Here is a 27,030-nt window from a genome sequence, read left to right as displayed (position 1 = left end):
TTCCCCAAATATACACTGTTGTTCACATGAAGACCATGGAACATAAACCATCAAGAGACAATAAAAATAACCCAGCGCTGACGAGGGTCCACGACCTCTGACCCTCTTCCCCAGCTGAAGCTCGGCTCAAGTTCACTGCTGCACGACAAGAATCCAAACCCCTGGAGCTGAGTTGATCACAGATGGAGGGTCCAGATGATGGATCAGGGAGGGTGATGTCATCCAAGTGACTCACTCTGGGAAGGAAGAGAGAGAATCTGGACTGAACAACTGGAGGAAGCAGAGGAAACAGTCTTGTTGTTCATGGGTGAAATGTTCCTGCTCCAGCGTCACATGACCTTCACTCAGCTGGAGAAGAAGTCACCATGAATGAAGGGAAGACTTCCTCACCACACACATCTCACTCACCCTGACCTCCATCTTGAGGAGACACCAGTCGATCAGAAGCACTGGGAGCTGAAACAGAGGAAACAATGTGAGCTCCTCACTCTCAATTGCAATGGCTTCCAGAAACTGAGGCGAAAAAACAGTCTTCTCAGTTAGAGTCACTCTGTGTGTTGTGCACGGTGGATGAGTGGTGTGACTGCTCGAATGCAACGTGACGTGATGTATGTGCGTGTTGACGTAAGAAAGTGTGAAGGAAGCATGAGGAGCACACTAGTTTCTGACCGTGCTGTCGTTATTTGTTGTTTGGAATGCCGCAGTTGTTTTGTTATCACCAGATGAAGGATCCAATAAATCTTATCAAAAAGAATAACTGGATATTTTCTCATCACGGAAGACACGCGTCAGCTACAGGCTCTACTTCCATAACAAGTGTGTTTGGGAAAGGAATTGACAGAACCACAGTTACATTCTCTTCACAGTCAACACCTGCTGACCTCAGCAGTTGTGTCTCTCACTCACACGTCACAAGATGAAGGTCCTGACTGAAGCTGAAGCTCAAAGGTCCACAAGAGCTCACTTACCTGGAGCAGGAGGGTGTGTGTCTGGCTTCGGCAGCAGATTCTCCTCAGAGGTGTTGTTGGCTGAAACAAGAGAGTTGATCTGAGCTCACAGCCTGATCACACAGGAACCATCACTGCAGTCAAGGAGGATCAGTGGATGGTGGTGATGACAGTGAAGCAGCTGTACTTACAAGATGGAGGAGCTTTGCCTGGAAGGAGAAGAACAACAGGCTGGTTACTGTCAGGAACATGACAGGATTCACGAGACAATAATCGCTGAGCATCTGTGTGTGACTCCTCACCAGTTCTTCTTCTTCTGTAGACGAAGAACCCAGCAACCATCAGACCAAGTGCGACCACAGCTGCCACCACAGCTCCGACGATGAGCCCCAGGTTCAGGTCGGGCTCTCCTGGAGACACAATGACAAAACAGCATCACCATGTCAGACGGTGGCTTCACACAGGTCACAAGGTGAAAGACTTTGGACATGAAGGTTGAAACAATGTGGGAGGCTCAGGCCAGATCCAGGTTTCTGATCAAGTCTGTGATGAAAGCAACACACTCCAACAGCTGGACAACATTCATCTTCAGTCACACAACACACTTGGAGAAGGTGCTGGGACACTAAGAAGACCCCCTAAATGAGGAGGTGGAACTGGTCCTGAGCTAGAATGAGGAAGTCCTGCTGCTCTCCAGACTCAGCTCTTCACGTCTACGGTGAGACCATGTGACCTGCTGAGAACAAAGATGGAGGAACCTTACTGTTGGGCCAGATGTCTTCTTTCCTCAGCAGGGTCACCTTGTCCTCCATCACACCAGCCAGCTGGAACACACAGCTGTACCTCCCCCAGTCCACGGACGGGTCCGACAGTCTGAGCTCGGCCCTCATCTGGAAGGTTCCGTCAGGGTTGGGAAGAACCTCTCCCATGTCAACGTCTTCGTGAAGCTCCTCTCCATCTTTGGTCCAGAACAACATGGCTCTTGCGGGGAAGAAACCTGTGGCGTGGCAGACGATTGGAGAGGTGGGCTTCTTCTGGAGGAGAGCCACTCTTGGAAGCTCTGGTGAAGACAGAAGATCCAGGCTCAGATGAGTTCTCTACACCAGTGACACCAGGACCTTCTTCATATTGTTGCTGAGTCATGCTCTGAAGATTCTCTGCCTCACAATCTTGTGGACTGAAGTTGTGTGTCAGTGTGTGGTGTGTGCACTGAGGTGTGAAGTCAGACGGTGATGGAGAGTGTTGTGTTGTGCTGCTTCAGTGGCTCTGAAAGTGCCACTTCTGTCTTTGCCTGGGTCTCAGTCTGGTCAGAAACCCATGAGTGAAGGAACATCTCCAGAGAGTCACATGTCAACGTTCAGTGACGACTGAAGACAAGAAAAGAAAGTCATGCAGCAATGATCTGAAGGAGGAAAGTCCAGACTGAGTTGGAGTCAGAGAGAAAGTCTTTGCTTCCCATTGTCAAACACTGGTCCCAGCCAGCAAGGGGAACAGGCTCCCGCAGCAGTCCATCACGGACACACACAGACAGGAAGGCAGTCACAAGCACATTCATGTTTGGAGAGTCAGGAGAGGAAGAGGCAGTGAAGCCTCAGGTCATGTGACCTACCTGTTCTCAGCAGGCGGCTCTTGCCGTAGTTCAGATACTTCTTCAGCCACTGAGGACACTCCTGGGTGTGGTAGTACTGCCAATATTTGTTTCTACCCTCATCACTGTCCCACATGTGTTTGGTGATGACAGCCTGTGGCGTTGCAGCGATCCATGTCAGAGTCTTCAGGTCCAATGCGATGAAGTCTTCTCCATCATAAGCACATTGACAATAACCTCTGACCTCTCCGGTCTCATCGTCCCACTCACAGCCGTACATCCTCTGATACGTGTGAACCCCTGAGAGAGAAGAGCAGCAGAGTGAGTGCTGTTTTCAACACACACACATTAGTGTGACTAGCTTTTGGGGAACATCCCACTGACATCATGCTTTCCCTCGTCTCTCACGCTAAACCAAGGCTCCTTCTTCTGTTGCTGAGAGGTTTTCACTGAACAAGCAGAAGCTCACAGCAGCATCCTGACTCAGTCCTCCACTTCACCTCCCCAAATCAACTCAAGTGTTGAGGATGTTTGGACTCGGTGGGAGGGAGACAAGCTTCCAGTGGAACCAGTGAAGATCAAGAGATCCAGAGGTTCTTTGAGGAAGTGAAGACTGAGTGGATTCTGTCTCATGTTGCTGTGTTTGTTCAGTCCAAGTCTCTGATGTTTAGAATCAGCAGCTGTTTCTAATGTCACTGAGAAATCAATGGTAAGTCAGGCGGGGCCTCTTTACAGTGGAGTGAGATGGGAACTAGTGACCCTGAGACAGAAGCTCTTGGACCATGTGACGGCTTCTGACCTGACCTGTGTTCCTGCTTGCTTTCCTGACAAACTAGGAGGCAGCAGTGAGTTGGGAGTCTCAGCATCTGAACCTGACGTCTCCCCAAAGTTCTTTGAGGAGCAACAGGTGGTGTCTTCCTCTGTTCCACCTCTGCTTCAGCAGGTGTTCAGAAGTGAGGAAACATCTGAGCCTTCATGCAGAATGGAAGGTCAAAGGTCCAAACTGCAGCTGAGAGGAGAATCTTGTTCCTGATGAGAACCTGAAGCCACATTGTTGTCTGCTGATCATCTGGTCAGGTCTGGTCTTCAGGTTTCCTCTGTTTGGATTCATCATCATGTTCTGTGGGGTCCCCACTTGCCGGTTACCAAAAGGTTAAGCCTCAATTGGAAGATTAAAACTTAAGAATAACTGGGTTTCAGTCCTGGTTCAGGTTCGACGTGTTCTAGATGGTTAGGTTTTGGGGGAGAGGCTGGGGAAAGGGTTATGGCAATGAGAGGTCCCCACAAAGATGGTGTAATAACCCTGTGTGTGTGTGATAGAAAGAGAAATTCAAACCTCCAGTTTGGTTGAATCGTTGTTTCAAAACACCAATAGTGTTCTTAAACTCCTGCTGTGCACGAAAGAAGTTCCCTGTCTCTCTCTCTAAATAACTTGGATCATCAGCGATGACTTGCTTCATCCAGTCCTGTTTGAGTTCAACTCTCCTGCTGTTGCTGTCGTAGTGAAGGATCTGAACGTCGTCCACCAAAACAACAACCACGAACTCAGGGAAGTTTTGAACTCCAGATGATCCAGTGTAAAAATACCTGAGTGAATGTGGCGCTGTGGAAAACAAGAGACAACATGTCAAATCCTCCAGGAGTCACAGCCAAAGCATTTCCCTGCTGACATGAGGACGCCATCGTCCGTCTGATGATGTCACCAAGGGAGGAAACCAAAACACTACGATGCCAATCATTATCTACATTGCATTTCTGGCTATGACTGTGTTTATCTCACGAAAATCAATCACATAAATCAGTCTTCTGTGTTTGTGTTAATTTGATCTGATTTTGTGTTGGTTGGACGAGAGAATGATTCTTGTCTTCAGTGAATAAGGCAGCAAACAAATTCCCTGGGTTCTTTTTGAGGTAAATATATCTGTCTTTCATTGCGCTTCCACGACAACAACTTGTTCGTGTCATCTGTCACCATCTACGACCCCTGGCAAAAATTATGGAATCACCAGTCTTGGAGGATGTTGATTCAGTTGTTTAGTTTTGTAGAAAAAAACGAGGATCTCACACATGACACAAAACTTAAATAATTTCTTTAAGAAACTTTTTTACCTTTTTTAGACCAAGCAGAGGGGAAAAATATGGAATCACTCAATACTGAGGGAAAAATTAAGGAATCATCTTCAGATGAAGGAGCAGATCTAATCTGATGCAGGTGGGAAAGGAAATTGAATTGGTGATTCCTTAATTTTCTCCTCAGAATCCATTTTTTCCCCTCTGCTTGGTCAAAAAAGGTAATTATTACTGACTACCACCTTTTTGTTCTTGATTTCTTCGAGTGTATCTTAAAGCAAGAGTGTTGCCATTTGAAATGACTTTAGTTGTGCCTGTTTTTTTCTACAAAACTAAACAACTGAATGAACATCCTCCAAGACTGGTGATTCCATAATTTTCGCCAGGGGTTGTTTGCCAGAGTTGTCAAACTGGTCGTGGGTGCGGGTTATTGGTCCAACCCTGCAAACACAGATCGGTTAAACCTTTGACAATGTGAAGTTATAGTTCTATATTAGTATGTGAGATTTGATAACTGAAGAAACCAAGGCACAACTGCCTCCCGTTAAGAGTGAACGTGAAGACGATCAGCAAAAGAAAACCCAGTCCTGACTTCCTTCCAACATCGACACATCAAGCGGCTCCAGAGAAGCAGACCAACATTGAAATGATGACGCGACTTTGCATTTACCTGCAGCAGCAGTGTGGATCTCCAGGAGGAACAGAAAAACCAAATGTATCATCCTGATCCGATGATTCTGATACAAACGTCGGAGACAGGAATGTGTGTGTGAACAGTCGAAGCTCCCACGCCGATAACAGGAAACGCACGCGAGGCTTGTGTGGCTCTTCTCTGCCTCCGACTGTTGTGTAAGCGGAACCAATGTTAACAAAGTTGTACACGTAGGTTTTATGAAAACACATAAGTAAAGAGATATACCAAGCCTCGTGTCTTCTAATCAATATAGAAAGAGCCAATGTAACATGGTGTCAGAAGAAAACGAATTGAATCTGAAAAAAATAAAAAATAAAAAGGGACTGTTGATCAAGAAAAGATATGGAATATGCTGAGAGGGACAGAGCTGCCAACAGGACGTGTAGAAGCAATACATAGAAAGACCAGCAGGTAGCATAAAGAGAATTGAGTGACACACAGCCATCAGGATGTGGCAGATGTGGAAATGTAAAGAAACATTTGTGGAAAGACTGTCCAGCTCGTGATGCCAAATGCAGGAAATGTCACAGAAAATGACATTTTGCAAAGAAATGCAGATCCATCCATCCATCCATCGTCGTCCGCTTATCCGTTGCCAGGTCGCGGGGGTAGCAGCTTCAGGAGGTCACGCCAAACGCCCTTCTCCCAAGCAACATCCACCAGCTCCGACTGGAGGATCCCGAGACGCTCCCAGGCCAGTGAAGAGGTCTCACCCCTCCACCTGGTCCTGGGTCGACCCCTCGGTCTCCTCCCACCTGGACGTGTCTGGAACACCTCCAAAGGGAGGCGTCCAGAGGGCATCCTGATGAGATGCCCGAACCACCTCAGCTGACTCCTCTCAATGTGGAGAAGCAGCGGCTCTACTCCGAGCCTCTCCCGAGTGACAGAACTTCTCCCCCTATCTCTAAGGGAGACGCCTGCCACCCTTCGGAGAAAACCCATTTCAGCCGCTTGTATCCGGGACCTTGCTCTCTCGGTCATGACCCAAAGCTCATGACCGTAGGTGAGGGTCGGGACAGAGATTGATCGGTATATAGAGAGCTTTGCCTTCTGGCTCAGCTCTCTCTTATGGACAACAGTGCGGCAAAGGGATTGCAATACCACCCCTGCTGCCCCAATTCGCCGACCAATCTCCAAATCCCTAATCCCCTCACATGAGAACAACACCCCGAGATACTTAAACTTCTCCACTTGAGGCAAGATCTCAGTCCCTACCCGGAGAGAGCAATCCATCCGTTTCCGATTGAGAACCATGGTCTCAGACTTAGAGGTGCTGATCCTCATCCCAGCCGCTTCACACTCAGATGCAAACCGATCCAGCGTGAGCTGTAGGTCACGCCTTCTCCAAGTCTACAAAGCACATGTAGATGGGTTGGTCATACTCCCAGGAACCCTCGAGAACAGTCGCAAGAGTAAAGAGTTGGTCCGTAGTTCCACGGCCAGGACGGAACCCGCATTGTTCCTCTTGAATCCGAGGTTCGACTATCGATCGGACCCTCCTTTCCAGCACCTTGGAATAGACCTTACCAGGGAGGCTGAGGAGTGTGATGCCTCTGTAATTTGCACACACTCTCTGGTCCCCCTTTTTAAATAGAGGGATCACCACCCCCGTCTGCCACTCGTCCGGTACCGACCCAGATCTCCACGCAATGTTGAAGAGGCGTGTCAACCGCGACAGCCCATCAACACCCAGAGCTTTCAGCATTTCAGGACGAATCTCGTCAACTCCCGCAGCCTTGCCACCGTGCAGTTTTTTGACTACCACAGTGACTTCAGCCCGAGAAATTAACAAAGACTGCCCATCAGCCTCGAGCTCTGTCTCCCTTACAGAGGGCGGAATATCCGGATTCAGGAGTTCCTCAAAGTACTCTTTCCAAACAGCAGTCAGAGTTTTCCCTCCCCGAAGCCTAAGCCTCAGGGAGGCGACCCTCTGATCCACCGGAGAGAACTCCAACAAACAGGCGCTCAACCGGGGGCTTGTGAGTATCCCCACTCCCGCCTGGCGCCTCACACTATGAGCAACACCCGAGAAGGACAGAGTCCGGCCCCTATCAAAGAGCTGGGTTCCAGAGCCCAAGCTGTGCGTGGAGGTGAGCCCCACCAGATCTAACTGGTAACGCTCCATCTCCCGCACTAACTCAGGTTCCTTACCCCACAGAGAGGTGACCAAGAGGTGATCAAGCTACAAAATAAATGAGATCACACAAGTACAGGCAGAAAGAAAAGATGAGGATTTTTGCTTTCTTAGGAGAATTGAGCTCAAGAGATGCCAATGAGTGGGAGGAATTGAATGAAGAGGAGATCGGTTTCAAACTGGACACCGGAGCTGAGGTCACATCCCTAGCAGCATGCATTCCATTCAAAAGCATGGGATAGTACAACCACTCATGAAGGTGTTGTATGGACCAGGAAGACATAAGCTGGAAGTAAAAGGCTGCTTCAGGGGGAAACCGACTATAAATAAAAGATCAACAGCAGAGTGGTTGCAGGAGGTGCACTACTTACTGCTCTCTTCATGCAGTTTGATCTGCCAGAACCCCTGAGATGCTTCCAACTTACTGAAACACTTTGCTCCAGTCATCTCACTCGTGATTTCATCTCCGGTAGGGATCTGATAATGCTCTCTGTTTATATTAGCATTGAGGTCTTTGGAGTCTGTGCACACATGCAAGTCACCGTTGTGCTTTGTGGCACAAACCATTGAATTCAGCCGCTCAGTAGGCTCTTCCACTTTCTTTATCACTCCGAGTGATGCCATTCTGTTTCATTCTTCAGTTTGCCTCGTGGTGCTACTGGAACCCGTGTGGGGGCATGAACCACAGGTTGTGCGTCATCTTTCAACAGTATTTAGAGGTAAAAGGTAAAACACCAAGCCCTTTGAATATATCTGGATATTGAGAGACCACTGACTCGCCGCTACTTTGAGGACTCTTGATCAAGCCCAGTTACAGACATCACCTCCTAACAGTGAGTCATGACCATCTGCAACTACAACCAACACAAGATGGTGTTCTAGTCCTTTAGTAACCAATGAGAAGAATGTTTGGTCAGTATACTACCAGTTTTAGATTTTGAACTGAAATCAGGAGACATCCATCACATCACACCAAAATGCATTATTTAATCATATACAAAAGAAACCAAAATAAAAAAGACAGTATTTCCCAAACAAAACAAGTCCTTAACAAATTGTCCAGTCCCCATTTTTAAAGTGTTCAATGTAAAAGCAACAAAGGTGTTTTATTGGCCATCTTAAAAAAAAAGTTCCTTTGCTTAAAGAGTATCAAATAAAATACTCATTCCCATCCAGCAAGGTGAGAAATGAAGACTTGTGTCATGAGAAGAGACGTGCCGTGTTGGTTTCTATGATTTATTTGAGTCACAACAGTTCACAAGTAGCACACGTGGATTTCTGCCCAATGGAAAACCCGCTCCGGTGTCTATATACTGACACACACGTCACCAGTCACTACGGCAATCACATTAGGACACAATACAATTCTCACTACAACTTGTCCACCGATAACTTCTGGAACATCTGCTCACAGCCTTCCTAGATGCAGTCCGACGTACAACGCGCATCTCCAAGGGAGATGTGGCAGGGTTTGAACAGCCGTTGCAGCGGCATCACTTACCCCGCCTCCCCACTAGAACAGTAGGCGACAACGAAACATCATATCATAATCTACACTACTAATGTGAACTTTTATTTATATGACAATGAAATTGACAGCTGGGTTACGTCTTCACTTAAACTTCAAAATAAAATGCAGCGTAACGGTGCGCGGAGACACTTAGGTGCAGCTACTGCCTCCTGGTGGCCAACAGGAGACGTGACACACTGAGACTTGGTGAACTCGTGTCTTGCAGTTAAGTGGGGATGTCTTTTAATAAAGTCATAAAATAACAATAAGGGTTGCGCATATCCTACATTTTTATTGTATAAATGGCAAAATATCACTTTGTTTTCCATACTCTGATTTGTTTCTTTTTGTGAGTGATTTTCAGTCCAATGGGTTGGAGTGTATTAACTGCACATCCATTCAGCTGAAACAATGACCCCTAAACATGGCCAGGTACATTGTTTCAAAGCTTGAATACAAAGGTAAAAATCAAAACGCTGGACCCCTGAGGGTTCAGGTCAGACTGGGTTTATTAACAGCCGCCTCACTTCCGTCCACACATGGAAGCTTTTTCATGTCATCTGGATTCATATATACTATATCACAGGAATATGGAGGAAAGGAACTGAGTACAAAGTTTCTCTTTAGACAGACATAGACTTTATTCATCCCAACATGTGGAAATACAATAGTGGTAGAAGACAATAGACAATGTATAATCCATGGGATCATTTTTTTTTAAATATCTATAAAAATACCCCCAGGTTCTAAGCTTCATTTGCACAATAGTGAAGTAATCCCGACTTATGGTGAGCAAAGACAGTTTTGACTTCAGTTCCTCATCTCGGCATTACTGTCACCAGGAAACACAACATGCTAAAACTATTGAAACCATGATAAATTTAAGCTGAACAGGCCAAAGTGATTCAATAAAAATTCACATGTATCCATCTTTTTCAAGCCATGACAGTGTTTAAAGCCAAACATTTGTTGACGTGTTAGACTCTGTTGTTTCATCCAACATATGGAGGAGTGAAGCACCCAGACTTGCTACACTCCACCTTCTAAAGTCGAAACTAATGGGGGTCATGGGTTTACCCCACTTCCACTCTTGCTATTGGGCTGCTACTTTACGGTGTATCACACATTGGTCGTACTTCAATAACAGAACGTCCCATGTGGGTTCAACTGGAGCAGAACACAGTGAAAAACACACCTCCACCTGCCACAGAAACTCAATGGTCTTTCATGAATGACAGCAGTTTTGAACAACTCTCTACATTTTCAGTCAAACTTTTACTGATAGCTTTCTTCTTTCTGTGATTCTAAACTATTCTAAACTGGAAACCTATTGAAAATAAATGTATCAGATGTCAGCATTTGTCGGAGGAAACGCCAGGTAGCCCCGCCCCCTGAAAATTTGAATCGCCAAGAAAATAATGTACCTTAAACAGAATATTGCTTCGTGACTCTGGTGCCATGCTTGATAGCATGCTACTGCTAAAGTGGGATTTTAAGTTGGTTCAAACTAAATGTTTATTCATTGCTGTATTTCATGCTAATGCTAATCGCTAGTGCTAACTCTAATCATTAAGCTAAGTTAAGAGCTATGTTGATGCTTTGGTGATGCTAAGCTAATCGTTACTTTCTAATAAGCTAATTGCTATGAGACAAGCTCCACTTGGACAGATCAAAGAGGCTTGGGAACAGGACCTGAACCTCACGGTAACTAGACTCCTGTGTTTCCCACACGTTATCTGTCATGACTCAGAGGAGCATTGAACCCGTTGTTGTTTTTTTGGGCCCTAATACTTGCCCACCGTGTCTCAGGGGTCACCATGTGTCATGTCGTATTTATGAGTACAGAAAAGATCCGTCTGTCAGTAATTTCCAATGCTACATTTGAGGTTCTTTGATTTCATTCTTTCAGTCTTAAATTCACTCGGATTGTGTCTTGATCTCATTTTCTTTTGTTCGTACATTAACTGGTTCCATTTTCTCAACTCAAATGTCTTAAAATGTCTCAGAAAGTGCATTCCCCATGATGCAGTGTATCATTGTGATGGCAGTTGAGTACAGGAACGATCTCACACAGCCTGACCTCCAGCTCTGTACTGACTTCTGCTGAGAGCTTCCTGATGTGTCGACCATACAGGGGGAGTAAAGGGGTCGACAATGGGATTTTTTTTTTTCGCTTTCTTTTTCCACATCAAGCTGCGCTTTATTGAACATCTACTCATGATTGCATGTACAATATTGCAGTCGGTGTGTATAACGGTGCCGAGGACATCTTGGTTTGCGAATGGCGTCGTTCCATGATTCATCAGTCTGGGATGGGTTGCAAAAAAACAAGTTTACACCACTGGTCCTGACTGGACCTGAAGCTCAAAGGTCCACAAGAGCTCACTTACTGGGTGCCAGAATCTGAGTGGCATCAGTCGCAGATCCGCCTCAGAGATTTTGGCTGAAACAAGAGAGTTGATCTGAGCTCACAGCCTGATCACACAGGAACCATCACTGCCATCTCAGTCAACACCTGTTGACCTCAGCAGTTGAGTGTCTTTCACTCACACGTCACAAGATGAAGGTCCTGACTGAAGCTGAAGCTCAAAGGTCCACGAGAGCTCACTTACCTGGAGCAGGAGGGCGTGTCTCCAGTTTCAGTGGAAGATTCTCCTCAGAGGTGTTGTTGGCTGAAACAAGAGAGTTGATCTGAGCTCACAGCCCGAACACACAGGAACCATCACTGCCATCTCAGTCAACACCTGCTGACCTCAGCAGTTGTGTGTCTCTCACTCACACGTCACAAGATGAAGGTCCTGTCTGAAGCTGAAGCTCAAAGGTCCACGAGAGCTCACTTACCTGGAGCAGGAGGGCGTGTCTCCAGCTTCAGTGGAAGATTCTCCTCAGGGGTGTTGTTGGCTGAAACAAGAGAGTTGATCTGAGCTCACAGCCCGAACACACAGGAACCATCACTGCCATCTCAGTCAACACCTGCTGACCTCAGCAGTTGTGTGTCTCTCACTCACACGTCACAAGATGAAGGTCCTGTCTGAAGCTGAAGCTCAAAGGTCCACGAGAGCTCACTTACCTGGAGCAGGAGGGCGTGTCTCCGGCTTCAGAGGCAGATCCTCCTCAGAGGCGTTGTTGTCTGAAACAAGAGAGTTGATCTGAGCTCACAGCCTGATCACACAGGAACCATCACTGCAGTCAAGGAGGATCAGTGGATGGTGGTGATGACAGTGAAGCAGCTGTACTTACAAGATGGAGGAGCTTTGGCTGGAATGAGAAGAACGACAGGCTGGTTACTGTCAGGAACATGACAGGACTCACGAGACAACAACTGCTGAGCATCTGTGTGTGACTCCTCACCAGTTCTTCTTCTGTAGACGAAGAATCCAGCAACCATCAGACCAAGTGCAACCACAGCTGCCACCACAGCTCCGACGATGAGCCCCAGGTTCAGGTCGGGCTCTCCTGGAGACACGATGACAAAACAGCATCACCACGTCAGAGTGTGGCTTCACACAGGTCACAAGGTGAAAGACTTTGGACATGAAGGTTGAAACAATGTGGGAGGCTCAGTCCAGATCCAGGTTTCTGATCAAGTCTGTGATGAAAGCAACACACTCCAACAGCTGGACAACATTCACCTTCAGTCACACAACACACTTGGAGAAGGTGCTGGGACACTAAGAAGACCCCCTAAATGAGGAGGTGGAACTTGTCCTGAGCTAGAATGAGGAAGTCCTGCTGCTCTCCAGACTCAGCTCTTCACTTCTACGGTTCTTACTGTTGGTCCAGATGTCTTCTTTCCTCAGGGGGGTCACCATGTCCTCCATCACACCAGCCAGCTGGAACACACAGCTGTACCTCCCCCAGTCCACAGACGTGTTCGACAGTCTGAGCTCGGCCGTCATCTGGAAGGTTCCGTCAGGGTTGGGAAGAACCTCTCCCATGTCCACGTCTTCGTGAAGCTCCTCTCCGTCTTTGGTCCAGAACAACACGGCTGCTGCGGGGTAGAAACCTGTGGCGTGGCAGATGATTGGAGAGGTGGGCTTCTTCTGGAGGAGAGCCACTCTTGGAAGCTCTGGTGAAGGTGAAGACAGAAGGTCAAGGGTCAAGAGAGGACAGCTCAGCAGTGATCTGAAGGAGGAATATGCAGCAAAGAGGTTATTTCGGGGACTCCATTGTTCTACTGGGAGACTTCAACGCCCACGTGGGCAATGACAGCAAGACTTGGAGGGGCGTGATTGGGAAGAACGGCCTACCCGATCTGAACCTGAGCGGTGTTCTATTACTGGACTTCTGTGCCACCCACAGTTTGCCCATAACAAACACCATGTTTGAGCACAAGGGTGTCCATAAGTGCTCATGGCACCAGGACACCCTTGGCCGGAGGTCTATGATAGATTTTGTGATCGTGTCATCTGACCTTCGGCCACGTGTCTCGGACACTCGGGTGAAGAGAGGGGCAGAGCTGTCAACCGATCACCACCTGGTGGTGAGTGCGATCCGCTGGCAGGGGAGGAAGCCGGTCAGACCGGGCAGGCCCAAACGTATTGTGAGGGTCTGCTGGGAACGCCTGGCGGAACCCACTGTCAGTGGGGTCTTTAACTCCCACCTTCGGGAGAGTTTCTCCCAGATCCCGAGGGAGGTAGGTGACATGGAGTCTGAGTGGTCCATGTTCTCCTCCTCCATTGTCAGTGCGGCTGCACGTAGTTGTGGTCGCAAGGTCTCCGGTGCCTGTCTCGGCGGCAATCCCCGAACCCGGTGGTGGACACCGAAAGTAAGGGATGCCGTCAGGCTGAAGAAGGAGTCCTATCGGGTCTTGATGGCCTGTGGGACTCCTGAGGCAGCTGACGTGTACCGGCAGGCCAGGCGTGCCGCTTCCCGTGCAGTCTTGGAGGCAAAAACTCGGGTCTGGGAGGAGTTCGGAGAGGCCATGGAGGAGGACTATTGGTCAGCCTCGAAGAAATTCTGGCAAACCGTCCGTCGCCTCAGAAGGGGGAAGCAGTGCCTCACCAGTGCTGTTTACAGCGCGGGGGGGGAGACTGCTGACCTCGACTGGTGATGTTGTCGGGCGGTGGAAAGAATACTTCGAGGGTCTCCTCAATCCCGTCGTCACGTCTTCCACTCAGGAAGCGGGGACTGAGGACTCGGATGGCTCTCTCATCACCCGGGCCGAAGTCACCGAGGTTGTTCGTAAGCTCCTCGGTGGTAGGGCCCCGGGAGTGGATGAGATCCGTCCAGAGTATCTGAAATCCCTGGATGTTGTAGGGCTGTCGTGGCTGACACGTCTCTGCAACATCGTGTGGCAGTCGAGGACAGTGCCTCTGGATTGGCAGACCGGGGTGGTGGTCCCCCTGTTTAAGAAGGGGGACCGGAGGGTGTGTTCCAACTACAGGGGGATCACACTCCTCAGCCTCCCTGGAAAGGTCTATTCCAGGGTACTAGAGAGCAGACTTCGGCCAATAGTCAAACCTCAGATCCAGGAGGAACAGTGTGGTTTTCGTCCCGGTCGTGGAACACTGGACCAGCTCTATACCCTCCATCGGGTGCTCGAGGGTTCATGGGAGTTCGCCCAACCAGTCCACATGTGCTTTGTGGATTTGGAGAAGGCATTCGACCGTGTCCCTCGCGATGTCCTGTGGGGGGTGCTCCGGGAATATGGGGTGCGGGACCCTCTGCTAGGGCCTGTCCGCTCCTTGTATGACCGGAGCAGGAGCATGGTTCGCATTGCCGGCAGTAAATCAGACCTGTTCCCAGTGCATGTTGGTCTCCGCCAGGGCTGCCCTTTGTCACCGGTTCTGTTCATCACTTTTATGGACAAAATTTCTAGACGTAGCCAGGGGTCGGAGGGGATCCGGTTCGGGAACCACAGAATTTCATCTCTGCTATTTGTGGACGATGTTGTTCTGCTGGCCTCATCGGACCGGGACCTTCAGCATGCGCTGGGTCGGTTTGCAGCCGAGTGTGAAGCGGCCGGGATGAGGATCAGCACCTCCAAGTCTGAGGCCATGGTTCTCGACCGGAACACGGTGGTTTGCTCTCTCCAGGTCGGTGGAGAGTTCTTGCCTCAAGTGGCGGAGTTTAAGTATCTCGGGGTCTTGTTCTCGAGTGAGGGAAAAAGGGAGCGTGAGATTGATAGACGGGTTGGTGCAGCGGCAGCAGTGATGCGGTCGCTGTATCGGACCGTCGTGGTGAAGAGAGAGCTGAGTCACAAGACGAAGCTCTCGATTTACCGATCGATCTACGTTCCCACCCTCACCTATGGTCACGAGCTTTGGGTAGTGACCGAAAGGATGAGATCGCGGATACAAGCGGCTGAGATGAGTTTCCTCCGCAGGGTGGCTGGGCGCACCCTTAGAGATAGGGTGAGGAGTTCGGTCATCCGGGAGGAGCTCGGGGTGGAGCCGCTGCTCCTCCACATCCAGAGGAACCAGTTGAGGTGGCTCGGGCATCTGATTCGGATGCCCCCTGGACGCCTCCCTGGGGAGGTGTTCCGGGCATGTCCTACCAGGAGGAGACCCCGGAGAAGACCCAGGACTGGCTGGAGAGATGATGTCTCCAGTCTGGCCTGGGAACGCCTCGGGATCCCCCGGGAAGAGCTGGAGGAGGTTTGTGTGGACCGGGAAGTTTGGGTTTCCTTGCTCAGAATGCTGCCTCCGGGACCCGACCCCGGATAAGCGGCAGAAGAAGGTGAAAGGTGAAGGTTATTTCCAAAATGTACAGGGAAAACTGGACGGAGTTCCACAAAAACAACTGAGTTAGCTTTCCAAAAACAGAAAACATAAACAGCTCACAATTTAGTTTTTCAAATCACGGGTTTCCGTCCTCTGCCACCATCACTCACCCTATTTAAACAATACAAAATGGATTGCTTAAATACCTCTTTTCCCCTCCCCTGCATGAATCATAGGACATCACATTCCATTTTAAAATTAAACACAGTTTCAGTCTTTTCATTTAAGTGTACTATTTCCACGTACTTATTTTTATGAGGCCATTTCTCCGAGGAAATCACACTAACAGCAAATATAATTTTCAGACGTGTGACACAAACCGCGCGAAAGTGTGCACATAAATAAACAGCAGCAGAACTGCTCCTGTTCGGAACATGCGCCTTCTGCTCGGCCGGCTGCTACACGCGTCTCGCTGGCTGCTGTTAGTTTCGTGTGTTTGGGTGTGACTCGAGTGTGTATGAGCCGGGGAGAAGTCGGACAACCCTCGGTTCTATTTCATATGTGCTCTGCCCTCTAACGGCCTTCGCAATTGGTTAATCCACATCGAGGCACTGGCCTCGGCCTGAGACTTCGATTGATTGGCTCTCTGCCCAGGAAGGCGCCACCCACCGCGTATAAATCTCCCCTGCTCCTGCCGCTCTGCTCCTTTTGGAACTCAGCCTGCGACTATAACCATCGGGTTGTTATGGAGCGTTCCTGTGCGTCCTGTGCTGATGTTCTCGGTGAGTCCGACAAGCATGACGCCTGCGTCGTCTGCTTGGGGCATGAGCACCTGAAGCTGCTGGACTCATGTCCCGCCTGCGTGGCTCTTCCAGGAGAAGAGCGGCGCAGGCGGGAGGGTCTGGCACGCTGGAAGAGAGCCGACCAGGAGTCGGCCTCTCTTCCAGCGTCTCAGCCTCCTCAGTCCACTCCCAAACCACCCCCAGCGAGGATGGTTTGGGCGGATGTCACCGAGGAGGATGAGCGGCGTTTCTACGAGGAGGAGGTCCACCTTAAGATTTTCCCCGATGACGACGACGACGACCCGGGGCTGGTGGACGAGGGCATGAGTACTCCGGCGGGACCTAGCCTGAGCAGGTACCCAATGAGCGAGATGCCCCAACTTTTCCGCGAGGCAGCGGAGACACTCGGGGTGTCCCTCCCTGCCCAGGCGGAACCGGAGGAGGAGGACTTCTCGATACCTTTGTTCGCAAAGGCCGCGAAGAAGGCATCCAGACCCTCAGCCACGGTTCCCAAGATGGCCAGGCTGTGGGCCCACTAGGCCAAGGATCTCCAGGCGCCCTTGACAATCAAGGCGCCGCCAAGGGGATATGCCGTTTACTCCAAGGTGGAGGGCGTCGATCCCACCAGGGGGCTGCCACCTCTGGGGGACAAGCGGGCGGTAAGCAGCGGCTCCCGGAGGAGAAAGACTGCGTTACCGCCACCTTTCTGGACCGGGCTTATTCGTGCGGCATGCACGTCCGTTCCCTGGCAAACAACATGACCTTCCTGGCAGCGTCCATGGACAGGCTGCTGTTCGGGAAGGAGTCCGTGTCGTGGGACGAGCTCAGGAGGATCCAGCTCTCTACCGCGGCCTTCCAGAAGATGGCGCTGGTGGCCTCGGTGGACGGTGCACGCACATGCGCCCTCACCCAGATGGCGCCCCGCAACCTGTGTCTCGGGAAGACGGGGCTCAAGGAGCCGGAAAAGCGTAACCTGATCGGAGCGCCGATCTCCGACGACACGTTGTTCGGCTCCAACGTCTCGGGCCTGATGGAATTGATGGAGACCCAGAAGTCATCGGCCAAGCTCTCAGAGCACTTCCGCATGGCCCAGAGACCTCCGGCGCCTCGTTCCAGGGAACGTCCGGGCCAGAGAGTCGGCAGAGAGGACCCCTTCCGCCGCCGCGAGGGTCCCCAGCCCTCGACTTCATTCGCCGGTCCGTCATCTGCCGCTCCCCGCGGTAGGACACCCGCTCACAAGCGCCCAAGATCCCTCTCTGCTAATAAACCACAGAAGAAGTATCTTGTCTCATCTGATGCCTTTATCCGTAGGTTCCGTAGGCCCCCCTCGTGTCCAGGCTTCGTGTTCGCTAGCCAAAAAGGCTAAGCTAACACTAGCCTCCTCGACCACCGGCCAGCTTGCACCGCCCGTGCCAAGCCGGCCCCGTTCGAGTGCTGATCGGCCCAAGGTACTTCATTTCCCAGCGCCTCTGCAGCTGTCATCTCCGGCAGCCATCTTGCACCGCCTGCCTCCGGGAGGTCCCGCCCGCCTTCTCCAAGCGCTCGGGTGAGTGTCGTCACGGGTGACCATTTTGCTTCGCCTCGGTCACCGTTACCGTCACCGTGTCGAGCAGGGGACTACATCTCCCAGCTTCCCACGCTGCTGACGTCTCCCGTGTTGCCGGAAGGTCGCGGCTCACGGTGTCTTCAGCGAACCCCGCCACATCTTTCGCCCTCCGAAAGATGTGGCGGGCGGGCATTCTCCGTCTCTGGCCCAACCTCTCACAGACTTCCACTCGGTGTGGGTGGATTTGTGCAGCCCCCTCGCCCCTTGGTTAAACAGATCATTAAGCAGGGACTAAGCACTTCAGTTCTGCCGCCGTCCCCGCGGGTTCATGGGAATCCGCCTCACGTCTCCTCGCTCCCCAGCAGAGCGTCTGTGTCTGGAGCAGGAGGTGGAGTCGTTCCTTCGGAAGCGAGCTATCTCTCTGGTGCCTCAGGAGGATCGCGAGAGAGGGTTCTACTCGGTATACTTCTTGGTCCCCAAGAGGTCGGGAGGTCTCAGACCGGTTCTGGATCTGCGACGGCTGAATGCCTTCATCTCCTCCCGCTCGTTCAGGATGCTAACAATAAAGCAACTGCTCGATGGTGTCAGGCCAGGGGACTGGATGACCTCCGTGGATCTGACGGATGCGTACTTCCACGTTCCCATCCTGCAGCGCCACAGGCACTACCTGAGGTTTGCAGTGGGGGACAACTGTTACCAGTTCGACCGGCTGCCCTTCGGGTACTCCCTGGCTCCGCGGACCTTCTCGAAGGTGGTGGATGCCGCGTTGGAGCCGCTCAGATCGGCAGGCATAAGAATCCTGTCATATCTGGACAACTGGCTCATCCTGGCGGCTTCGGAGGACGAAGCGCGACGTCACACGGAGATAGTGCTGCGGCACATCTCACGTCTGAGCTTTGCGGTCAACCTCCAGAAGAGTGCGCTGCAGCCCAGCACTTGCACTCAATATCTGGGGATTCTCCTCGACTCTCACTCTATGAGAGCGCGGCTGTCAGACAAGAGGTTGTCGAGACTTCTCCTCGCGGTGACGACGGCGAGAGGTGCCCAGAGGTTGAGAGTGAGCGAGGTCATGACTACCTATTAGGTCTCGTGTCGGCTGCTCACTCGGTAGTCAAACTGGGTCTCTTACACATGAGACGCCTTCAACGTTGGTTCGCGCGTCTCAGGCTCGACCCAGTCAGGGACAGATCAAAGTTGGTGGTCCTTCCGGCCCAAGTTCACCCGGATCTGACCTTTTGGGCCTCCAGCAGTCGTCTCCACCAAGGTGTCCGTATGGGCTGCGTCCAGCGATACGTGCACGTATTCACAGATGCATCCCTATCGGGATGGGGAGGCGCGCTAGGAGAGGAGTGCGTGGGAGGACCCTGGTCGAATCCCACGCTGCACATAAATCTGTTGGAGCTGTTAGTCTGGAAGGCCATCACGTGATGGTCAGGTCAGACAACTCCACGACGGTCGCCTACATCAACCGCCAGGGGGGAGTGAGAGCTCCCTCTTTACACAGAGTGACAGCGCACATCCTTCTGTGGGCGGCTTCTCACCTTCTCTCTCTGAGAGCGCGTCACGTTCCAGGTGTGCTGAACGTGGACGTGGACAGAATGTCCAGAGGAGGCGTGTCGGCGGAAGAGTGGGGTCTCGCGCCTCACGTGGCAGAGGCGGTCTGGGCTCACTTCGGGGTTCCGGTCGCGGACTTGTTCGCGTCAAGGACGAACTACAAAGCCCCTCTGTGGTTCTCCTTGAGGGCGTCGGACAACCCCACCTTGGGGGTGGATGCTCTGGCGCACGCGACGTGGCCGCGAGGACTGCTGTATGCATTTCCTCCGCTGAGGCTATTGATGCCGTTTCTTCTTCGTGTAAGGACGCAGAGGTTGACGGTGATCACGGTGGCCCCCGACAGTCCCGGGACCAGGTGGTTTCCGGACCTGATCAGCTTGGCGACGGGCCCCCCCTGGACAATTCCAGACACCCACGGGGCTCTGGTGCAGGTGCGGGGCCGGCTTCTGTCCCGTCCTGTCCTGGGTCGACCTCTCAAGGTCTGGTTGCTGAAAGGGTGAGACTGCTGGATATGGGTCTGTCGGACGCAGTCAACCAGACGGTGCAGAGCGCCCGTGCACCAGCCACTAACAGACTTTACACCTCTAAGTGGCGAGTGTTTGCTACCTGGTGCGCAGCGAGACAGCTTTCGCCGTCTGCTTGCCCTGTGGCGGAGATCCTGTCCTTCTTACAGGAGCTGTTGGACAAGGGCCGAGCAGCGTCTACACTTAATGTGTTTGCGGCCGCCATTTCGGCTGGGCACCAAGGGTTTGACCGGGTCTCCGTGAGGAGTCACCCAGTCGTTTTTGCTCGGTGCCCGGCGCATTAGGCCTCCCGCGAGGAGCCTAATTCCGCCCTGGAGTTTGCAGGTGGTCCTGGAAGGGCTCTGTAGAGCCCCGTTCGAACCACTGGCAGCTGCTCCACTGGACGTGTTGTCCTTGAAGACGGTTCTTCTTCTAGCCTTAGCTTCAGCTAAGAGAGTGGGCGATCTGACGGCCTTCTCAGTGAGCCCACGCTGTATGTCGTTTGGTGAAGGTTTGACCTCTGTGACCCTCCACCCAAACCCGGCCTTCAGACCGAAGGTCATCACGACTTCGTATCAGTCTCAAGTCCTGATGTTGAGGGCCTTTTATCCCCCACCCCATCAGTCTGATCAGGAGGCAAGGATGCACCGGCTGTGCCCGGTGCGGGCCCTAGCTTGTTATGTGGACAAGACAAAGGGCTTCCGCCTGACCGATAACCTGTTCGTCTGCTATGGAGGCAGCCAGAGAGGCAGGGCTGTCTCTTCACAGCGCCTTGCCCACTGGGTTTGTATGGCCATTTCTGCTGCATACAAGGCCGAAGGCTCTGTGGCCCCTGAGGGCCTCAGGGCTCATTCAACCAGGGCCGTCTCCTCATCTGCTGCACTCTTCGGAGGTGCTTCTATGGAGGACATTTGCCAAGCTGCTTCTTGGTCATCTGCTTCGACCTTTGCTCAGAACTATCTGAGAGACATGACGGACACTTCGGTGGCTCACACCATTTTGTCTGTCCAGGGATCTTCGACCACGGCTGGACCCTCTGGTCGTTGATTTGTTCCTTCCTGTCTTCTGTCTTCTGTTAGGCCTTGCTGGGAGTGAACTAATCCCTACGGCCTTCGCCGAGGTTTTTAACCAATTGCGAAGGCCGTTAGAGGCCGGAGCACATATGAAATAGAAATGGTAGTTATTCACGAAACCCAGGTTCTATGAATATGTGCGTAGCCCTCTAACTGGCTGCCCAGCAGGCCTCTTTCCGCTGAGTTCCAAAAGGAGCAGAGCGGCAGGAGCAGGGGAGATTTATACGCGGTGGGTGGCGCCTTCCTGGGCGGAGAGCCAATCAATCGAAGTCTCAGGCCGAGGCCAGTGCCTCGATGTGGATTAACCAATTGCGAAGGCCGTTAGAGGGCGGAGCACATATGAAATAGAACCTGGGTTACGTGAGTAACCACCATTTATGTCAGCAGAACAGTGTGAATTAAGTTTGAAGAAGTTTTGTGATCGCTAACCGGACTAATTGTTGAAGTGTGTGCGTTTGTGCGTGCGTCTGCCTGCAGCCACTGAGTAGGAGGGGAAAATAGAGAGCGCGCAGGAGCTCTCGGTGACAGACTGTCGGAGCTGCTCCGTCACAGAGTCAGAGAGAAAGTCTTTGCGTCCCATTGTCAAACACTGGTCCCAGCCAGCAAGGGGAACAGGCTCCCGCAGCAGTCCATCACAGACACACACAGACAGGAAGGCAGTCACAAGCACATTCATGTTTGGAGAGTCAGGAGAGGAAGAGGCGGTGAAGCCTCTGGTCATGTGACCTACCTGTTCTCAGCAGGCGGCTCTTGCCGTAGTTCAGATACTTCTTCAGCCACTCAGGACACTCCTGGGTGTGGTAGTGCTGCCAATATTTGTTTCTACCCTCATAACTGTCCCACTCCTGTTTGGTGATGACAGCCTGTGGTGTTGCAGCGATCCATGTCAGAGTCTTCAGGTCGAACGCGATGAAGTCTTCTCCATCATAAGCATCCTGGCGATAACCTCTGACCTCTTCAGTCTCATCGTCCCACTCACAGCCGAACATCCTCTGATACGTGTGAACCCCTGAGAGAGAAGAGCAGCAGAGTGAGAGCTGTTATCAACACACACAAGTTAGTGTGACTAACTTTTGGGGAACATCCCACTGACATCATGCTTTCCCTCGTCTCTCACGCTAAACCAAGGCTCCTTCTTCTGTTGCTGAGAGGTTTTCACTGAACAAGCAGAAGCTCACAGCAGCATCCTGACTCAGTCCTCCACTTCACCTCCACAAATCAACTCAAGTGTTGAGGATGTTTGGACTCAGTGGGAGGGAGAGAAGCTTCCAGTGGAAGCAGTGAAGATCAAGAGATCCAGAGGTTCTTTAAGGAAGTGAAGACTGAGTGGATTCTGTCTCATGCTGTTGTGTTTGTTCAGTCCAAGTCTCTGATGTTTAGGAGCAGAAGCTGTTTCTAATGTCACTGAGAAATCAATGGCAAGTCAGGTGGGGCCTCTTTACAGTGGAGTGAGATGGGAACTTGTGACCCTGAGACAGAAGCTCTTGGACCATGTGACGGCTTCTGACCTGACCTGTGTTCCTGCTTGCTTTCCTGACAAACTAGGAGGCAGCAGTGAGTTGGGAGTCTCAGCATCTGAACCTGACGTCTCCCCAAAGTTCTTTGAGGAGCAACAGGTGGTGTCTTCCTCTGTTCCACCTCTGCTTCAGCAGGTGTTCAGAAGTGAGGAAACATCTGAACCTTCATGCAGAATGGAAGGTCAAAGGTCCAAACTGCAGCTGAGAGGAGAACCTTGTTCCTGATGAGAACCTGAAGCCACATTGTTGTCTGCCGATCATCTGGTCAGGTCTGGTCGTCAGGTTCCTCTGTTTGGATTCATCATCATATTCTGTGGGGTCCCCACTTGCCGGTCCCCAAAAGGTTAAGCCTCAATTGGAAGATTAAAACTTAAAAATAACTGGGTTTCAGTCCTGGTTCAGGTTCGACGTGTTCTAGATGGTTAGGTTTTGGGGGAGAGGCTGGGGAAAGGGTGATGGCAATGAGAGGTCCTCACAAAGATGATGTCATAACCCTGTGTGTGTGTGATAGAAAGAGAAATTCAAACCTCCAGTTTGGTTGAATCGTTGTTTCACAACACCAATAGTGTTCTTAAATTCCTGCTGTGAACCAAAGAAGTTCTGTGTCTCTCTCTCTAAATAACTTGGCTGATCAGCGATGACTTGCTTCATCCAGTCCTGTCTGAGTTCAGATCTCCTGCTGTAGCTGTCGTAGTGAAGGATCTGAACGTCGTCCACCAAACCAACAGCCACGAACTCAGGGAAGTCTGGAACTCCAGATGATGCAGTGTAAAAATACCTGAGTGAATGTGGCGCTGTGGAAAACAAGAGACAACAGGTCAAATCCTCCAGGAGTCACAGCCAAAGCATTTCTCTGCTGACATGAGGACGTCATCGTCCGTCTGAACACCACCGAGTGTCTTTCAATTAGGTAACCAATGAGGAAAACCAAAACACGATACCAATCATTAGTAACATTGCATTTATGACTATGACCTATTCCAAGATGGCCGCCTGGTAGGTAATATTTTAACATGTTTTTTTGTTGTAATTAATGAATCGATTTTTCCCATTACAATGAATGGAAAAAGCAACAATGCGTTCCAAGCCTTAAAACAGTCTTTTGTAGGAGTGAATGTCGAGTGTCTGCTGCAGGTGGCTGTTCCTCTATGTGTGTGGCCGCTGCATGTGGGAGGGGTTGCCGAGTGAGTGAGGTCTCTCCAGAAGTGAAGAGGTGCCCGGTGCGTGTCCAGCTCTGAATGTGCGCTTCTGTGCAGTTTGGCTGTGACAAAGTCATAAACCAAGTCACGCTCTGTCCCAGACTGGCCTCATCCCTGTCCCAGCTCCAGCCCACAACAGGACATCAAACCCTGGAGTGAGCGCTCCAGCACCTCCCCTGTGACACTCTACCACGGTCCAGTGTGGAGACAGGAAAGGTTTCACACCTCAGTATGAAGAAAAAACAGTCAGTAAATGGAGCTAACGGGACACGTCTGCATACAGAGGCTGCGTTATACACAATAACAGAGCGCGTCGCGGGTCAGCTGATCGGTCCGCGCACGTTAGTTTTTTTTTCGGGGGCGTTCCAGTTCTGGATTTTCGTTCGAAATCAGAAGCAAAAAAATCTTGAAATTTTTGTTCGAACTCCGATTATTTCGAAGTCTGGGACGTTCGAAAACTGAGGTTCCACTGTATATATATATTTATATATATTTAATATATTGTGATGTGAAGTTATAGTTCTGTATTAGTATGTGAGATATGATTACTAAAGAAACAAAGGCACAACTGCCTCCCGTTATAAGTGAAAGTAAAGACGATCAGCAAAAGAAAACCCAGTCCTGAATTCCTTCCAACATCGACACATCAAGTAGCTCAAGAGACGCAGACCAACATTGACATGAGGAAGCGACTTTGTTGCGCATTTACCTGCAGCAGCAGCGTGGATCTCCAGGAGGAACAGAAGAACCAAAAGTCTCATCTTGACCCGATGATTCGGAGCCCGGGCTCACCAAGTCTCATGTCGGAAACATTCCAAGGTCCAAGTGACCGACCGATCCCAGGTCCGACAACAGACTTGAGGAAGTGTTGGATAGACGCACGCACATAATCTATCATCTGTTCAGTTAAATAATTAACTACTGGACCGATAGGAATATTAATGATCCGACTTTATAGTACTCAAAATAAAAGGTTCGCTGGTAAAGCGCGCCCTCTAGTGCTCGAAGAGCTATGCTCCAACTAGCTCATGAAGTGACAAAAATAATTCCGCGGAAACGGTCGATATACAGTCCAATAATAACATTCATAATTATGCAGTGAAATATGGTGTATTCATGTCAAAGACTGTGAATAAATTCTTATGACAAACAGCACCATGAAAACATTTATCACCCCTCTCATCGACACTGAGGGAGACGTCGAGATCCTCCTGGGGCCGTGGAGTCCAGAGCCTAAGCAGGACCAGACTTGGGTGACTCATCCGAGCTTCATCCACACATCTATGAACGCCCCACTTGCACTGCCACAGCTCCCGATTAGGATGAAACATAATTCAACTTACTTTTACTTTTTAAACAGGAAAACTGACAAAACTATTTATTTATTTTGAAAAATAGACAAAACAATTTAAATTTTACACAAAAATAACATCTGAAACCTGGAAATTTAGCGTTAGACAACATATATTTATTTACAAAACAGTTTGTGATGCAAAACTACGTATCTGAACCCACAAGATGCACTGTTTGTCGCCTTAAAACTTGGGAGTCATAAACCCTTGGGAGTCAGGACTCCATGTTGTCAGGTCTGAGTCCAGCGTGGTGTGTGCGCACGTGCCGTTTGTAGTTGGAATTGTCGCTGAAGCGCCGGCCGCACGCCTCACAGCAGTACGGCTTCTCGCCCGTGTGCACACGCAGGTGCTTCTGGTAGCCGTCCCAGCGTGTCAGCCGCTTGCCGCAGATGTCGCACGTGAAGGAGCGGTCCGAGCGGCGGTGGGCGTGCATGTGCCGAGTCCAGCGAGCCCGGTCCGGAAGGGTCTGTCCACACACCGTGCATATGTAGGACATGGCGGACGGCCGGTCCTCCTCATCCGAGTCCAGCTGGTGACTGACATCTGCCGAGTCTTCCAGGGCTCCGTCATCATGCAGAGTCAACCTCTGGTCCTGCCCGAAGCCGTCCTCCTTCTCCTCGTCCTCATTCTCCTCATCCTCTTCTTCTTCTTCTTGCTTGACGGGAACAGGATCCGACTGGTCAAGAACCGGCTGCAGACATGGAGGTTCGCAGCTGCCTGCAGAAACAGGACCAAGCAGTTACACAAAAGCAAGTTAGACTCTCATAGTATTTTGAGAGTATGGTATTTTTCATTTCTTTTAACACGATGCAAAATCATTTTTTCATAACTTGGAAAACAATCATTAAAACTCCATCATAAACAGTTCCAACATCGATTCCATTTCCTCAATAATTCCTTTGACTGTCATCGGACTAAGAATATCATTCATTTTCATCTTTATTATACAAATATGTGATTTTAAAAATATATTTTGTTCACCTTATCTTTATTAAAATTTTAATTATTTTGTTTAACTTTAATTATTATTATTATTATTGTATTATTTCCTCCCACACCAAGATGACAGAAGTGACTGACATGGCCTCTGAAAATGCTTGGGAACATTTTACACATTTCCATTGCTCATCATTTCTTCTTCATTTCACACTGTTTCTAGCAATACTCATTAACATATTCAAAACAATGTGACGTTCTAACATGCTTCTTGTCGGATTTCAGCTTTATTCCGACTCAATAGTTCAATTTTATGCTGACTTTGACTCTAAACATTGAGAAACACAAGTGGAGTACGAGTCTATCTGAAGCAGAAACTCCGGGTCCGGACTCATTCGTCATGAACAAAAACAAAAGTCACACAACTTAAAACAGTCGTTTCACCCGTGAGCAGCCACATCTACGACTCTTAAGTGATTCCATTCAACCCCAAAGTGACGCGATCATTCACTAACAATCGACTTTTTCGGTGAAAAGCCACTGACAAACCTTCGAGTCGCGGCGGCGGTAAAGCAACCAGAGGCGTCCGAGAGAGATCCAGCAGGCGGCGCTGACGCTCGAGCTCCAGCTTGTACTGGGCGATCTCTTCCTGATACTCGGCGATGGTTCGTCCAAACACGGAGAAGATTTCCTCCGCGGCCTCGGTGAGCCGCTGGTTGATCAGCAGACGCAGCATCTCGATCTTGGACATTTTGGAGCGTGTGCAAGCGGACCGCGGCCGGACATGACGTCATTTCTGTCTTGTGATTGTTCTGCCGCCTGCAGACAGCGCCCTCTGCTTGTCAGGATGAACAACTGAATGTATTAAAACTAGATTATATTATTAATAAATGTTTATTATAATCTAATCTTATATTATATTATATTATATTATATTATATTATATTATATTATATTATA

The 27,030-nt window shown here is 50.3% G+C and overlaps 3 protein-coding genes across 3 annotated transcripts; all 3 read right to left on the bottom strand.

The window, feature by feature from the left end:
• LOC128757676 (major histocompatibility complex class I-related gene protein-like) lies at window positions 1-5,400 on the bottom strand. Its single transcript, XM_053863154.1, has 9 exons — window positions 5,276-5,400; window positions 3,872-4,138; window positions 2,557-2,835; window positions 1,711-2,007; window positions 1,250-1,357; window positions 1,139-1,156; window positions 969-1,028; window positions 409-456; window positions 1-236 (listed from the first exon to the last, which is right to left on the bottom strand). The coding sequence occupies exons 1-9, from the start codon at window positions 5,325-5,327 to the stop codon at window positions 232-234; spliced, it is 1,134 nt and encodes a 377-aa protein (XP_053719129.1). The 5' UTR covers window positions 5,328-5,400; the 3' UTR covers window positions 1-231.
• Window positions 5,401-9,700: 4,300 nt separating this feature from the next.
• On the bottom strand, window positions 9,701-24,710 carry LOC128757674 (class I histocompatibility antigen, F10 alpha chain-like). Its single transcript, XM_053863152.1, has 11 exons — window positions 24,492-24,710; window positions 23,111-23,377; window positions 21,797-22,075; window positions 12,716-13,012; window positions 12,295-12,399; window positions 12,184-12,201; window positions 12,014-12,073; window positions 11,785-11,844; window positions 11,556-11,615; window positions 11,334-11,386; window positions 9,701-11,250 (listed from the first exon to the last, which is right to left on the bottom strand). Exons 1-11 carry the CDS (start codon window positions 24,541-24,543, stop codon window positions 11,155-11,157), a joined length of 1,347 nt encoding a protein of 448 aa, XP_053719127.1. The 5' UTR covers window positions 24,544-24,710; the 3' UTR covers window positions 9,701-11,154.
• Window positions 24,711-25,063: 353 nt separating this feature from the next.
• On the bottom strand, window positions 25,064-26,854 carry LOC128757928 (zinc finger and BTB domain-containing protein 17-like). The gene is made up of 2 exons (XM_053863572.1): window positions 26,620-26,854; window positions 25,064-25,851 (listed from the first exon to the last, which is right to left on the bottom strand). The coding sequence occupies exons 1-2, from the start codon at window positions 26,819-26,821 to the stop codon at window positions 25,349-25,351; spliced, it is 705 nt and encodes a 234-aa protein (XP_053719547.1). The 5' UTR covers window positions 26,822-26,854; the 3' UTR covers window positions 25,064-25,348.
• Between the last annotated feature and the right edge of the window lie 176 nt (window positions 26,855-27,030).

This window comes from Synchiropus splendidus, chromosome 4 (genome assembly GCF_027744825.2).
Source record: "Synchiropus splendidus isolate RoL2022-P1 chromosome 4, RoL_Sspl_1.0, whole genome shotgun sequence".
Lineage (NCBI taxonomy): Eukaryota > Metazoa > Chordata > Actinopteri > Syngnathiformes > Callionymidae > Synchiropus > Synchiropus splendidus.
This window is presented reverse-complemented; position numbering and strand designations above follow the sequence as displayed.

Bases quoted from the DNA above. Each gene is read 5' to 3' on its own strand.
- LOC128757676 (XM_053863154.1), bottom strand. From the start codon at position 5,327: ATGATACATTTGGTTTTTCTGTTCCTCCTGGAGATCCACACTGCTGCT. The intron at 4,139-5,275 runs GTAAATGCAAAG...TGTTTTCCACAG, and splicing joins GATCCACACTGCTGCTGCAG to CGCCACATTCACTCAGGTAT. The intron at 2,008-2,556 runs GTAGGTCACATG...TGTCTTCACCAG, and splicing joins GAGCCGCCTGCTGAGAACAG to AGCTTCCAAGAGTGGCTCTC.
- LOC128757674 (XM_053863152.1), bottom strand. From the start codon at position 24,543: ATGAGACTTTTGGTTCTTCTGTTCCTCCTGGAGATCCACGCTGCTGCT. The intron at 12,400-12,715 runs GTAAGAACCGTA...TCGTGTCTCCAG, and splicing joins AGAAGACATCTGGACCAACA to GAGAGCCCGACCTGAACCTG. The intron at 11,387-11,555 runs GTAAGTGAGCTC...CTCTTGTTTCAG, and splicing joins GACACGCCCTCCTGCTCCAG to CCAAAATCTCTGAGGCGGAT.
- LOC128757928 (XM_053863572.1), bottom strand. From the start codon at position 26,821: ATGTCCAAGATCGAGATGCTGCGTCTGCTGATCAACCAGCGGCTCACC. The intron at 25,852-26,619 runs GTTTGTCAGTGG...CTGTTTCTGCAG, and splicing joins ACCGCCGCCGCGACTCGAAG to GCAGCTGCGAACCTCCATGT.